At 38.7% G+C, this 16629-nt stretch overlaps 1 protein-coding gene across 8 annotated transcripts in view; it reads right to left on the bottom strand.

The window, feature by feature from the left end:
• Positions 1-12533: 12533 nt before the first annotated feature.
• NRP1 (neuropilin 1) overlaps positions 12534-16629 on the bottom strand; it is a 114281-nt gene continuing 110185 nt past the window's right edge. For all 8 annotated transcript variants that reach the window (XM_030264366.4, XM_030264364.4, XM_030264363.4 and 5 more), the window contains one exon: positions 12534-16279. In XM_030264366.4, the coding sequence (XP_030120226.3) occupies positions 15993-16279 (287 nt within the window). In that variant the 3' untranslated portion in view covers positions 12534-15992. The remainder of the gene's footprint in view (positions 16280-16629) is intronic.

Here is a 16629-nt window from a genome sequence, read left to right as displayed (position 1 = left end):
CCCTGGACCAGCTGTTTGAGTGCTGAGGCTGAGTGATTCTCAAAATCATGAGGATATTGGGCACTTGAGGTTTAGATGAGTTTAGAAAGCATTTTTTAATCTCCAGAATTTTCTCAGTATGAAGTCTTGTGGGTCTATCCTAAATTAAAACAACAGAAAAAACCCATGCCTTTGGTTATCTTATAATTCTCTATAAAGATCAGTCTGGGGATATGTAAGTTTGAGTTAGACATTTGCCTCCTGCCAGGCAAGTGAATGAATTTAGTTTCATAATATGTTGCATTCAAGTAAGTTCAACAGGCCCAACAATGCACATTGTGATATTTAATTATGCAGTTATTTTCAGTGAGAAATGTAGCATTCTTCCCCCTTCCCTGCCCCCAGCTTTAATATCTCCTTCTTTATGACTAATCTTATTTGGCAAAAAGTCGTCTTTTTAGCAGCAGAATGGATGGGCAAACGGAGAGTGGCAAAACGCTCTTTGCAGAGAGTGAAACCGGCAAGTGCTTGATAGATCATAATTGTATTATGTGGCAGGGCTTTCAGGCTGGTAAACATGTGCAATTCTCAGTATTTGCTTTCATGTGGGGAGGGGGTGTAGTCTCAGTATTTCACATATGTTACCTCAGAGGAAACAGAGCCATCATACCGGTACAGACCAGGTGTACTGGTGTCTGTGCTGAGACCAGTCTGTTTTTTGGTAGTTCTAAAATATAACGAATCTCATTGACTCTAAAAGCTCAAGTATCTTTCAAGAGCTACTTCCTATGTCTGAAGGAGGGACTAGAAGGATGAGCTATAGAAGTTAGATGTGAGAGAAGATCAAGGCTGTGGGAGTGGTGAGCAATGCATATATTGACATTTCAACCCTTGATGAACCAATAAACCTTGATTCAGAGGTGGCTGTAGCTACATGGCTGCTGGAACATGAGGGGTTAATCTTACCCAGACAGACACCAGAGAACTGTGAGCTGAATTGCCATGTGGAGGTGACCATCTCTACTCACAGAAGGAAATTACATGGCTGGTTTAAACCTCACTTTGAATGACTAGAGAGAGATGAAGACGAATCCCAGTGCTGTGACTGAGTGCTTGCCCTCTTTTTTTGGTGTTTTGCAGGAGGATGTTAACTCACTCCTTTCAAGTTTCCAGCTTCCATGTTCTTTTTTTTTTCTTTCCACCCTTGTCCTTTCCTCTTCTTCATGATATGCCTGAGCAACTCTTTGGCTAGAGACAGCAAATAGAATAATGGAATAGGATCATAGAATATCCTCGGCTGAAAGGCTGCAATATCAAGTTTTAAAATTTGTTGTGTGAATGTGGAAAAAATGAGACCCCCATTTTGTGTTGCTTTGTTTTCTTTTTGGTGGCTGACTGATAGCCTAGTGACCATACTTACCTACAGGATTCAGAGCCCTCTCTGCCCTAAGATCAACTGAACTGTGACCTTGGGTTCTACTGGGTTCCTCTCCACTTCTAGGAAATCTACCACCTATGGACAACTGACATAAGAATTTTAATAGCAGAAGATGCTTAATAGCAGAAGGAATAGAAATCTACTCTTCTGAAAGCCTTTGTGTTTAACTAGCTAGGATTTTCAAAGATGAGTAAAATAAAGCTGCAAAATACTACCCACTGTCAATATATTTGGGATTTTGGCTTTACCCACTCTGCGTATCTGGGTGGGCAATCTGTCCCCTTTGTTTGTGGCATTATGAAGTCACTGCACCACGTATAAACTTTTCCAGTATGATTTTGAAGTGATAACTTGGGTTTTGCTAACAGGACAGATGATGCCTTTCTGAACTAATTTTAGTTGTCTGTGCTGAGCTCCATGTTCTGACCATGACACCCAGTATGGGGTCAGAGTGTGAACAAAAACTGCCTTCCTCAGACAATTGAACATGTAACCTGTGGAATGCTTTAGTTTTAAATAGTAGCTTTGTGTTACATCCCTTTTATTCAGGAGACTTTCTGTGTTCTAGGACTGCCTTTATATGTGCTCAGATGTAAGGGGAGAATCACTGCAGCAGTTCAATGGTAGCAGGAAACAGTAATGTCTGGAGCAAGAAGGAAAGAACTATATCCAATTGAATCCAGGCAGGTGGACCTGTGCCAAACTAGAACTCAATTAAAACACTGGGATTAAATCCACTTTTCTAGTAGCATCCTCTTTAATTAAGGCAGTAATATGACTAAGCTGTGTATCTTCTTGTTAGCCATTCAGTGCAAAATGTTCAGAAAAGAGACAGATGAACCTGTATGTTGAATAGTTAGAAAAACGAAAGAATTTTCCACAGCCAAATGCTCTGTTTTCTGAAAAGGCAACAGTGTTGGTGACAGCTGGTTCTATTTCATAAGCTAAAGAAAACAATAGAAACCATTGTCTGTACAGAGATGAAGACATATGTTAGGAAACTGCAGTTACACTCATTGCTTAATGAACTATTTCTCTTCACTTATATTTAATTATTCTATCCATGTAGAATCTAAGGTCACACATAAAATATATAGTATTTTAACTACTCCTCAGTAACTCTTTCAATATACTCAAGCTTGTGTTCAAGCAGGTTTCAAAGCAAGCTTTAAAAAGGTTCTCACAGTGCCAAATCCCTGCTTTAGGGGATCATTTCATCTTGACTGGCTGACAAGGTATGTTTTATTCACTCCATGAGGGTAGTTTGTTTTAGAGGTCCAAAAATATCCATGGTCTTTGGAATATTAATTCTCAGAGCTGGACTTTCATTGCTCTTCAGTGTTTGGAAATAAGTGAAGTCTTTGCAGTCAAATGATAATGATTTATTGGAAGGTGGAATTCAAACTTCTAAGATCTGAACTATGGTGCAAATAGAGTTCAATTACTCTAGAGATGAGATGGAATTTAAAAAGACAAATCCTGTCACTACTAGTGGCCATCAAACAGATTTTACAGTCATATAGTTTTGTTGTGTGTGGAATATTGAGATGATGCCAAACATTACAGATATATTTTAAAATATTCTTGCTGATGCACACAATGGCCACCACATCCTTGGGTCAAAAATCCTGGATAGATTCTATCTCCATGTCAATCAACCTCCTCTGTTTTTATCCTTTTCAGTGAAATAAAGAGCAGAAGGGTTTAAAAAAACCTGAAAAACTGCTGAATGATTGTGATATGCTTGCCAATAGCAAACAGGCCAGCAAGTTCTCGAGACTTTGGCTTGCACTGAATAATAATTTACAGCAGGAGCTGAGCACTGGAACTGATTCAGGGGAGAGAAGACGAGACTTGTCTTCTAAAGTTTCTTTTCTATTGAGAGAAATAAGCTCTCACAAACTGTAATTCAGAACAGCTAAATTGGATGTTTAATGAGTTCTCTGAGTTACGTGCCTGAGGTGAACTCATATCTGCTGCAGTCACGCACCAAACACCATGTCTAGGGAGCAGAAGACATTTCAACTGCTTGAGGAATGAGGAGCTACTAACCTTAGAAAATGATGTAAAAAGTGGCTTTGCATATTTGTTAGCATCAGGAGTTGTTTGAAACTTGCCATGTGGGAGCTTTTTACATTCTGAATGTACATTACAAACCTACAGATCCTGGTTTTCAAACAGTAAAGTCAACAAATATACTTCATTGAATGTAAAAATAGATTCAGTGCTAGGAGATATAGCTAAGCTGCAAGGATAAAAGGCTGAAACTGTGGTCTTTGCAAACAGTTATAATGATTATTTCATATTTGAAAGCCTGTGTGAGTGTTAATGGCCAGTCTTCTCTGCTTCTCCCATCAGTTAACATTAACTTTGTATTTTCAATTTTTTCTACAGTCTTTTTTACTATGGCTCCTACTACTTCTCTGCTAGCAGTCCTCTAAGACACTGACATTGTTTTTCAGTGGCAAGAGTGAGCAGTGGCCCTGAACATTGCTCAAAAAAACTCCATCTAACTTTCTGTGCTGCTTTACTTGAGTTAGACCTGTCAAACGGGGTCTGGCAGCACCATTAGCAGGGAGAGCAGTGACATTTTGACTGCTCTGTACTTTCTGCAGCTCCAGCATAGCTCAGCAGATTTGGGGATGTCCGATTACTCTGATTTAAAGGACTTGGAAGTGACTAGCCATTTTCCATTTCTCTATCCTCTGTGCATTTTGTTTGCACAATATCTTCAGACATTTGATAACATATGCACCTAAGAGACCACTGATGTCTCCTGTACACACTCATATTTGCTTTAGAACATGCACTAACCTGAGACAATAATCATAAAAGAAAAAAAAAAGTGTTTTTTTAAGAATGATTGAAGAGAGACTCAGAAAATCTTTATCTTTGTTCTGCACAGTGAAGATGGAGAAACAGAAACTGTTCTTGGAAGTTGCTATAATATGAACCATAGACATTTGCAAATATATTGAAAAGTAACATGAAAATAATATGAGTACCTGTTTCTTTAGTGTAGCATACACCAAAACATCAGAACAAGATTCTTCAATGTGGTGATTTACATGGCATCTACTGGGACTGGTCCTGTTTGCCCACATAAATGCAAAAAGAAACAAGACATGTCAAGGCTCTTTTGTTAAAATATACGTTCAGATAAGAAGCATGATTTTTCCTAATAAAAAACAATCAGAAAAGAACTGGAGGTTTGCTGCAAGCACAATGGTGTCAATAATAATAACTGTAATAATTCTTACTAACACTTCTGATGATAGTTTCTTCCAGCTCATTTCAGGGTTCTGACAGGTTTCATTAATATAGTTACTAAGCCTTTTTCTGTATTAAAAGCAGATTATGATTTTGGGTCATCCTCATGCTGCCTGTCATGGACATAAGTATTCTTGTTGCTGAGAAAAATACTTAACAAACTATCTAAAGTAATGGTTAGAAATGTATGTGAAGTTATAAAATAAAGTTGTAAGTTTCAGAAGTTTGAGACTTCCTGAAGAGAATTAAGAGCTGCACCTCTGAAATAGATGTTTTTTATTCACAGAGTTAGAAGAGAATAAAACTGTAGGTACAGCAAATCTCTGAGAAGAAAACCCTCAGCTTTATGTGAAGTTACACACATAGATCAGAACAAAACCAAAACACAAAAAGAAGTGAGAAAATGAATAGATGATTGTGAGGTAGGTGACTATGGGTCTGAACTGCAGCACTGTAGGAAACACTATAATTACCTTGTAGAGCCAGAGCAAAGCCAATTTAGGAAGCAAATTTAGCAGACCTATAAAAAAACAGGTTGAATTCTTAGTTCTAGACTCTGAATAAAGACATGACTAGACCCAAGGTTACCTAAGTATGAGGGTAGGATAAAGCTTCTTCTTCTTCAAGGCATATCATAAATCTGGAAGTAGCAGTGGCTGACACAGTGATGAAGGATCCAGTGTTCTACCTACCTTCAAACAGTATTTGCATCTATTACCAAACCTGAGCCAGTAGGTTCTGAGACTCCTACTATGGCCTAGGTGGTGAAATTTTGATTGTGCTCACTGACTAGCAGGTGCACAATGCTTTCAGATGTCAAAACAAGCTATGGTAAAAATCAGTCAGTGGAGTTAAGATCCTTGTCCTTGGTAAAACCAAAGCCACAACTACTTTGCACGTAGTTAGAAATGATTAGAAGTTTGTTTTTTTTTTTTTCATTTAATTTTATCCATCTAAATATAAGTCCTTAAATCCAAACTATTAATTCAAGCTACTGTACAGACAAGAGAAACTGGGGCTGTAAAGGAAAAATTATTCACCCCATCAGGAAGGTGTTTAAAACAGTGAATGAAACTCACAGTTTGGACATGATGTCCAACATAGCCAGTAATAGACAAGCTGGATGCTACTCTTGAAGACTAATTGACCACATTTTTTCTTAGCATCCCAAGCTTTTGATATATTGATCCTAAAATCCAGTAACTGCTCTGGAAAATACAAGAGACAGAGCTGGAAACAGAGGCACTTGATGAACACACTGTGTTCAGAACCACCTGTGGTCACAGCAGCCATTACAGCTCTTCTCTGTGAGGTTGGAAAGCACATTTTCTGTATCTTTTAATAACGATTAGCTTTACAGGACCATGAATTGTAATCCTGTAGGGACTATCCAAATATAAATACTAAATACAAATTCATTTATCTCAAAGAATATTACATGCCTAAAATAGTAGAGCAAAGTATTTGCCAAACTAAAGACTTTCTCAAATCTGAATTAGGAAGTGAACTAAAAGAGCAGAAAGAGCAGCCTGAAAATACTTCTACTTGTAGAGAAGCTCTTTGCATTTTGAAATGCATTATACCATCAGAAGCAATCCACAAACCTGACTAAAGCCTTCAGATATTAAGTAACTGCACACACCTTTACTTTTAGACAAACACTCCATTCTAGTGCTTCTAGTGCTCCTTCACTTTCTGATGTAGAACCACAGCTGCATCTCAGCAGATATGTACATATATGTGCTTTCGATATTTAATCATGAACAATGTGACATTGGTTAATATGTATATATTGCTAATCAGCAGCAGCTCTGAAGAAAGTTGGCAACAAGGTTGAAAGCTCTATTGCCATTGATGTCTAATGAAGTGACTTTAGCAAGTATGTGCCTATATGAAACCACAAAGGTCAGGCTTGTGTTGAACTGTACACTGTATTTGAAACCCAGAAGAAACAGCAATCCATATTAAAGTTCACAGCCTGTATGAAATGAGACTTGATTAAAATTACACAAGTTGTTAGCTCTGAATTTCCTCTTCATGTGAAAAGAACAAAACTTACCCCACATAACTGTTCAGTATAAAAAGCAGTGAAATCTTCTCGTGCATTTAAATCAGTGCTTAGGATTGTAATAAAACGCATGGTTCAGTTATAATGTGGGGTCAGTAATGCAAGGAGCAAGAAGTATGGCGTTAAATTAAAGAAAATGAGAGATCTGACTGACTATCAGTTTAGCACTATTACTCATGATGAGAAGTAAAATGAAGTTCATGACCCCATCTACTCAGCCTCTACTCTCTGCTCCTTTGTGTCCTTCATCAGGAGGCACTTCCTCAAGGAGATTCATAAATCCATAGTTTTCTCCAATGAATTGGCAGGGCACACATTCTAACTCTTCTAACCACCATACTTCTGTAAACAGAGAAAGAAAAGCTGCTACTCTGAGGGAAGTTACTACATCTTCTAGTTGTGAGATGTTTGGTATTTTTCTCTTAAACCATATGGTGACATCCTCACAGCATTTTTTCAGTCTGTCTATCTAGTGCTGCGTGCATTTGCATACAGTACACAGCACAGGAGAACCAAATAGTGTATAATGATTATTATACTACATATAACCTATATATTACCCATAGTAATAAGCTGGTAATGGTTTATTTCACTTAGAGAGCAACCTGATCTTTTCCAGAAAGCACCTACAATTCAGGTTTTCATAAGCAGGACTACTAACAGGATCTTTGGTAAGACACTTACCCTATCGAGAAATCCATCTTTTGCAATAATGGCTATTAAGAGCCATAAACTAATTGTAGATAATGGCCTCCCATTCAGCAGCAGTAATTCAGCCACTTTATCAAGATAGATGGCTTTAAGTTGACCACTTTAAGACCTCAGTACGCATGAAGAAAAGGGTACGGATTGTGAAAAGACTTGTTAAAAGTAGCAAAGATGATCCTTAGTCACCTAGAGACTATGGCAGTGAAATAAGAGCCCGGATTTCAGGTGAACTTTCGGTGACCTCCCATTGCAAACAAGGTAGTGATGTAAAACAATCATCAAGCCAGGAGAGGCTGGGTCAGAGGAGCAGCATCAGCTGAGAGAATGGGAGATCTGATCCCACACTGGGCTTCCCAAGCTGGTAAATGGGAGCTGGGGCGCCCTGCACTGTACAAGATGGAGCCTGGGGAGATGTGGCTTAAGTGGCAGCCCTCATCTTAAGAAGAAGAAAGGCCAAAGAAATGAGAAAGGAAGATAATGTAGTGTAGGGCATGAAAAATGCATTGGAAATGCAGGTTATGAGTACAAAATGGTATCATTTCCTGCACATAACTGTTTGGAGAACATGCAAAGGTCTTGGTGTTGAGGGCCTGTGACCTTGGACATGAAGGGTTGTGGTACCACCTTCTCCTTGCCTCAGTCTCAGAGGTGCATGGTTGTGAGGAGAGGGTCTGAAGTGATGCAGGGTCCCCAAGCAGGTGCAAAGGGGGGCCCTTTATTCCAAAAACCTGGCCTTTTTAAGCAATTAGACAGTCATCAGCTACATAGTTTTTAATCATAACAAAAAGTTCAACCAACCACCACGATGTGAACATGCGATGTTTTTTCTTATTTTTCTTATTTTTCTTGTGTTTCTACCTCTAATTCAGCTGAGTTACTTTACCACAGCCCTTTTCTGCTTAGCTGAAGTAGCAGCCTGAGCCATGATTTTACATGGCCTTCCCTTTGGACAGTTTTACCTATATGCAACATGGTAACTCTAGAACATGGATTAGTACATGTGACTTGTAGGTGGGAACAAGTTGTAGTTCAGTCCATTCCTTGTTTTGCCTCCCATCTTCTGAAGACTGATTAAAAGAGAAACTAATAGAACCAAGATCAAGAAGGTCCTTTCTGATTTACTCTTAACACTAAGTGTTTTCCTGCTTTTCTTCCATTTTGTCAGCCATGCTTGGGGTCAAAGCAATACTTGCCTACTTTGATATTCCTGTGTTCTCATCATTTGGCAGACTTGTTGACCCTTTCTAGATGTTACAGGTTAATTTTCAGAAGGTTTCAGTGGCCTGTCTCCTTACTGCTTCACAGACATCTCAAATACTACCTTCTTCACTCCACAACTTTCCTCTTCACTCCACAAAAATATATTTTAAAATAAAAAGAAATTTATATTTCTTTACATATTCAGTGGATTTTTAAAGTAATGTAAATAGAAGGTGGATAGAGCTATCTTTTGTATTGTTTGTTTTGTTTTCTTGATGCTAGACCTATGAGAAACATAGATTAGCAGTTTAAAAGTAGAGAAAGATGAAACACTGTGGTCTACTTAGTAGTCTCAAAAGGCAAAATGAGTGTGACCCACTGACCCACCCTGGTATGCTTACAGTTATAAAGCTAGTAAGTAAATATTTAGTAAGAATATTGATATAAATATTTAATTAATGCAAAGATATCAGGCATGATGTTGAAAGCACTGAGGCTTCCTGAAAGGTAGATTGTTTATTACAGATGTAGTGTCTGAGTCTCTGACATGGAGTACACATCCCCGGCAGGGATGTGGAAGAGGAGGTGCTGGAAAAAGTGGGTTATTCTCTCTTCTGACACATGGTATGTGTGGCATTGGGTGGCTTATTTCAGGCTATTCCTTCCTTAGTAATGCATAGGGAAATATAGAAGTATTTGAGTAGTGAATGAATCAGAAATTGCACTACAGAAAAATATATTAATAGTAGATCACACAAGCCAGTAGTTCAGCCCAGGCAATTTAGTTTGAAACAAGTGGCATAAACCAACATGTTGCAGAGAAAAGGGAATAACGGTGAAAAGATTTCAAGATGAAAATGATGCATGAAGAATGCCAGTGTTACAGCCCTGAGATGCTGCCTGGATCTTCAAAGCCACATCCACACCTGTTGCCTCTCTGAGTTAAGTAATCCACCATTCAGGTTCAGCTAACAGATGGGTTGGTACCCCCACTCCCTTCTTCCATGCCTGTGGATTTAAAAAGTGCCTGGCAGATGCTGGAAACATTTTTATATTGCAGATTTTTTTTTAGCATTGTGAAGTTGTTTTTTTTTAATTCTGTCAGGGAAAATGAAGTAGTCAAAACGAAGGGAGTTTCCTGGTAATTCTCTTAGCAGCTCCTGTCACCAGAAGCACTTGTTTCCTCAGGCAAGCCCTTTATCCTTCAGACTCAACATCGAATCCCTCAGTCTTTGTCATGGCAGCACCTGCCAAACCCTGCCAAACCTTGTCCTTACCTTCTACCCTCGAGAGAAACACCAGACCTCTCTCTCTGGTACCAATAGTGCTTCAGTAAGACTGCAATTCCTTTTTCAATTCAGACCTACCTCACTCATTATGGAAACACAACCATCTGTAATAAAATACAGCGCATAGTGCACAGTGATGATGTACGATGACAGGAATGTGAATCAAATGTCTGAGAGATGAGTAAAAACAATGTAAATTTAAATAGGAGTATATGATTATTGAAGATGGAATTAGGTTTGGACACATGATAAGACTCCATCCATCTGTGAAAAATGCCAGAAGATTTTTTAATGAGATTTTCTGTTATAAACGTGGAAACACCATCAGTCCTGAGGTGATAAGATTAGAGCTTGATTGTGTGTACCTGTGAGAATGGAAATATATATAGAGAACTGACCTACTGTGGAAAAGCAATTAGGGACTACAGGGGGACTAATCAGCAAATAAAACAGCTATACAACATGTCCTATGGCAAAGGAAAAAAAAACCAACAAAATCGGACATACTCTGTTACAATTTAACATTTGTAGATAAAATTGTGGTTATGGGTGACTTGAGGCATAAAATGGTATAAAATAGGAAATTAAAGCTCTAATAAATTAATGTTGCTTGAACCAATATGCTTTTAGGCATAATGTATTGCAAAGGACAGGACAATTAAGGAATGGGAAGGGAACTACTTCTGGGATGTAATGTCCATATGCTACAATCTGAAAATCCAACACAACTTTGACATTTCACTTTGGCAGAACAGCTTAGAAGAATCGACTTGGGAACGGACTAATTGTACATATGACAAGACTTGTGAGGGTCAAATTATGGCTGTATTAGCTTGCACCTGTCAGGTCTTCATATGCCTCATAAAAGGTAGGTTCTGAGGCTGGAGGGGCTTCCTTTCCACCAGGACTGGCAGCTTCACTCCGAGGGCAGGTGGCACAGGTGGGCACTGCTGTCATTTCCATGCTGCTCACGGGGCTCACACAACCTTACACCAGCAGTGCTGCCCCCACCTTCTCCTCTGCATCTGCCTTTCGCTGTGCCATTTTATGTCCTGCCAGAAGGAAAGGAAATGGGACTGACTACGTGGCTGCTGGATGTGGGATAGTACATTTCAGTGGATAAATAATAAACGGGTTTGCTTTCACTACCTGCCACAGGCCCCTCTTACAGACCATGACCCTCATGGCTGTGCACTTCTGGCACTGTTTGTCTGTAGCTGACCCATCTGTTATTTCCATCTACTCTTTTTCTTCAAATTTACAAGTTATATTCTGAAAAGTGATTCAGATCGCATGGCACCATTTTTGTTCTTGCTTTATGCAGCCTATTTAGTGTGGAAGACTGAAGGTTTAGTGCCAAGTACTTGTTAGCTTCTAGGCAAATTCATGTTCCCTGAATGAAAGAAAGAGAATTTTCTTAACTTTAAATACTTGTCTCTCTTTCTTGAGCTTCATCCTCAACATATTCACTTTATAGATTTCCCTTTTTCACTGATCAGTTCTATTGCCATTAATTTTGGCTAGTTATCACAGAAGCAGAGTGCCATGAAGTACACCTCTAATGAATTTGGGTATAGTGGTTCCATGGACAGCAACTTTCACAACCACCTTTTGGGAGCAATCCCTACTCTGAGCAGGAATTTTGCTCAGGTGCTTGCTGGAGTTTCATCTCACATTTTAAACAGGTACACACAACGCTGCTCCCTTGAGGAGACAAGATTCAATACATTCCTTTCAAGTGTTAACAATGATCAAGTATATGGTAATAAGTACAGTATTTTTCCCAAGAGTAGTAAAGTAGCTGAAGTAAAATGTTTATACTCCACCTAATGACATACTGACAGTCTGTGCTTTGTTCATGCGTGCAATGTAAAGAAAAGATTTGTCAAACTTTAATGTGCAGAGTGCTGAGTATTAAAAGGAAACAAAACAGGTAAGCATTGCACAGAGCATGAAATGTTGAATCTAAAGCTTCTGATCTGGATGCAAGCTTAGTCAAGGTCTCTCTGCACATGACCATGTGTTCCACACGTGAATTTGGCACCCAACTGATGCCAGACCAGGCCAAATAGGCCACCCTGTCTGCATTTGCTCCAATCATCAACCTGTGCTCTGCCTTGGGAAATTTGGCCACGGCTGAATAAGTCCTGATGACTCCCCTGGAAATTTGCAGGGAGCTTATTGGTGAAAACCTTACCACAGGAGCAGGGACTTTGTGGAGTAACACATCAATGTGGGCAGGACTTGGCAGTAAACCTCCCCCCTGCCCAAGGGGCGTGTGACACCTGCACAGGGTGTTACATTGGGTGGCCCATGGCAAGGAGCAGTGGTGGCAAATTTGTCCTCTTAAATCCCAGCTGTATGGCTAAAAAGCTGGTTGTGGGAGTGTATTCCAGCAAGGAAAGAGAATGGGTCAGGCAAAGGTGAAAACCTCTATCCTAAACAATGAACAAACCCACCAAGATGTCCTCTGGAGCTGCCTACTAACAAATACACTGTGCTTGTGGCAAGATGCTAAATAAAACCATCCATTTAATAATACCAATAAATTTTAGTATAATAAAATACATCAGCTATGGGATATTTTATGAAAATGTTTAATTCAACTGTTTCTTTGGAATGTAGTAGTCATAGTTTGGAAATTTAAGTTACAGTTCAGTTCTATGTGGTTTTTTATGCTACTCAGTGTCTGAGAATACAAATGTCATTTAAAGTTAAGGCTTCGCTGTTCATTTTGAAACAACAATTTACAAGTGTCATATTGTCATAGAAAATAAAAATTTCTGTAAAAAAAATTTGCACAAAGTTTTATGATGGTACAAAACATGAAGCAATAATATACCAGTAAAATGAAATCATTTTACTACAGAAGATTTTTATAGTTTTTCAATAAAGAAAAAAATATGTTATTTTACACTTTAAAAATTATGAAACAATCTAAAACAATATAAACTGAACATTTTGTAACACTGCCTTTACAAATTAATAACTTTATAAACATATAATTTTTTAAATATATTTATCAGTGCAAGATACTTTTCAATGTAAAGTTGCAGTATCATTTTTCCTTTATGGAAGGGTAACTTTAATTCTATTACCTTCAGAGAAATAAAATCTTCAGTGCTAGATTCTCATTATCATAGTTATGTCTGAAGACCACAAAGGAGATAATTTTTTTTAATGTTCACTATTCTCAGTATGTTAAAAGAAGGAAAAAACCCACCAAATACAGCTTTTCTATTCAAATAGATCAAGAACCAAAGCTGGTCTGGAATCTATTGAAATCAGTGGGAACATTTCAAAAGGTTTTGGGCTTGGGCTCCCCAATGGGATTTTCTCTTCAAGGCAATATAAGCATGTAGCTCTTAGTCAAGTTAGTGGACTAGAAGTTTTTTCAGCTAAGGAGAATAGACTCTTAATTCCTGACTCACACAGTGGTGGTCTGATGAAAATAGTTTTGAAAAATCCTTTTCTTCTTTGGGTTAATTAACTAGCTGCTGCAATGCCATTATGGTCCAATTACAGTGTTAGAAACCAATGAAAATTCTACCTCTGACAAAGTGAGTCTGTCGCTTGGGACATCTCATGGACTAACTTTTAGGCAAAACTTTCAGGCCTTAGGTGCACTGTCTCACCCCTTGGAGGATCCAAGGTTGGGAGGCTCGGGAGGTAGCTCTTCCATCAATCTAAGGTTTGATGATCTGAAGTGGGTGTTCGGGTTTTCATGATAGTCAGTGCCTTTAGGACTCCTCTGAAGTAGCAACTGTCCATGCCTTTTTTTCTACCGGGTCATCCTTTAAAATATTTTCAACTTCAAACCTCATTTTCACCTACCATCTCCCTCCTTTTTCTTCAATTTCTGGGTTACTAGTGGATTTTCTACATTTTTCTATTTTATAGTTCATACTGGTGAAATTATGCACTTCAAAATATATGGTGTGTAAATAGAGGTGGATTCTTTTGCTCCAAGCTATTCAAGGCTGAATTAACCCTTCTTTAATCCTAATCCTGGACAGGATATTTTATTGCTCTTCTACAAAAGCAATTTTGGAAAAGACTAACTCAGAAAGTCCCAATCACTTCCCTGACTCTACTCAAGAATTTCAATGAGGAAAAGCATGAGTTCAGCACTTGGTAAGATGTTCCTTTCTCCATGTTTGCACTGGTTTTCTCTGCTGGTTGGTGGATACCCAGGGGAAGGCTGATGCTGCCCCCGTTATGGCTGTGCTGTGTGCAGGTCACTGCAGAAACCCAGGGGCTCCCCTTGCACCTGCAGAAGGGGAATGACCCCTCTGCTCTCCCACTGCCTTGTACAGACCCCTGTAGGAAACATGCTCTTATTTCTTTTTACCCTGTTGGACCAGCTGCATAGGCTATTGAATATTATTTAACCATTAGTATTTGCCCTAAAATATTAAAAAAATTGTCCCACCATTGTCAAGCACATTTTCTCAACAGCTTAGCAGTTCACTGCACTGGTCACTGCCTGCACTTGTGGTCAAACAGAAACCTCCTGGTATGAAATGCCAATTGGATATAAAATGATGGTAAGAACATACCCTACATACATCGTGGGATTTCATTCTGCCCTCAGTACACACTCCTAAGCTCAATTAGCATTGATTAGCATGAAAATACATGGTTACTGAAAGAACAGAACTCCGAGTTCAGGTAGGGGCAGGAGGAGGAAAGTTTCTCATTTTAAAGGCAATCTTTTCTGTAAGGGAAGCATTTTCCCCAGTGTAATTAACAGGCATGCTGCTCAGGATAAAAGACATGTTTCATGACATCAGGAAAAAAGATACTGTCACTTTATGCTGTTAAGAAGAAACCCAAAGTTCGACTTTGGAGGATAAAGTTAAGAATTTTCCCTTATTTCTTAACACAAACTCTAATAAAATCCTTTGCCATTACCAGCAAGTTAAAGCTGAAGTTTTCTTTCCTTGGCAATGGCAAATGCTTATGAAACCTACTCAGAGAGACAAAGAGAGAGAGAAAGAGAAGAGAAAGGGAGAGAGATTTTACATTTGAAAATACATTCTATATGAAAGAACAATAAAAGGGAATATTGCAGCTTTATACAAAAGGGTCAAGAGACATGAATTGAAATACAGAAAGCAGAACAATCAAGCCAGGTTGTCAAATCTGATTAGCCCTTGCCTTGGCTGAGGCTGTTTTCTTACACTAAAATATACTTTTCTTTTAGTCAGTGAGCCATCAGAATATGATTAAAGACAAGGGCGAAACTGCAGAGAAGCTGTAGTTAATGTTAACACAATGAGAAGCAGTACAAACAAAAAGGCACTTGAGAGGACATACACTAGCCAGTGCCAAGGACTTTTTTTGTTTAGTTTTTAGGCAGTACACTTGGTTACCAGTTGTGTCTGATGATGGCACATACTCTTTTATGGAGTTCACAAGCACAAAATTTAGTACAACACTGAAAAACATCAATAAAATTTGACAGTATTGCTTCGTAAACAGAGCTGACACGCTATATCGGTACTGATGCAGCAGTACTTTCAAAAACATCCTAACCCTTCTTTGCCTATGCACAACACGAGCAATTATACACAAATACAGGTGCAGAAGTCCACTAAATTGCTGTTACTCCAATATTTTCTGGGCACTGAGCTACAGACAGCATGTCCATCCAAAGAACCCCACTGAATACATTTTGTGACAGCATCTTGGATTTTGCACAGTAAAAACAAAATTATCCATTAACAGAAAACAGAAGAGAGGGAGAGAAAAAAAGACAAAATGAACTATAAGTCAATCATACTTGGTCTCAACACCAGCATTCGATTATTTCAAATAAAACCAACAGAAAAAGCAGACTGTACATGATTCAGGTTGTTAACACAGATTGTTGTCCATGTTCATCGGTTACACACTCATTGAAGCTCCTGAGAAAAGCTTGGCTCAGTGTCATCAATGCACTTTTCAGCCTGTACAGTAATAGATCAACAGTTCCCCAGCACGACCGAGCTATGTCCTTCCATCCCGACTCTCTGACTTCTCCAGTTGCTTTATGCCTTCATGCTTCTGAGTATGAATTCTGTGTGTTTAGTTTATCTTTTTTCAGTTTTACACCATCGACCAGTTCAAAGTTATAATTCTCCAATGCAGACAAGTTCCTCTCCGACATCCCATTGTGCCAACAGGCACAGTACAGCACAACTCCACAGATGGCTCCTAAAAGCACCCCGAGTGCACTCATGGCTATGATGGTAATGAGGATTGGATCTAAGGTCTTCAGGACATTGCCTGGCTTCCTGGAGATGTCATCATAGTCGTCCCCTGTGCGGTATGGAGGTGTAAACCCTGAAATTGAATAAAGAATTGCAAACTTTTCAGAACTGATCTTAGTGACAACTTTGTCTAATGAATTGGAAATTGTGAGAAGACCATGACTAATTTTTTATCATAAGTTTTTAACATAATTTTAAAACCTAGCTTCTGCAAGTAGTCATAAGCAGCTGAAAACTGTATTGTGGCCCAAATAGCTGTGGATTTTTTCCAGATTGTTCTCCAATCTTTAAATCTGTTAGTAGAGCTGTGGTTCTGCCTTGGATTAAGTGGGAGTCTTGGGAATGAGTAAGGAGGCCTTTTAAGTATATTTTGCCATGTTGCAGTATATAGCTCAAAAATATTTATCAAATCCTACTCAGCTC

The sequence above is a fragment of the Taeniopygia guttata genome, chromosome 2 (assembly GCF_048771995.1).
Source record: "Taeniopygia guttata chromosome 2, bTaeGut7.mat, whole genome shotgun sequence".
Classification (NCBI taxonomy): domain Eukaryota; kingdom Metazoa; phylum Chordata; class Aves; order Passeriformes; family Estrildidae; genus Taeniopygia; species Taeniopygia guttata.
This window is presented reverse-complemented; position numbering and strand designations above follow the sequence as displayed.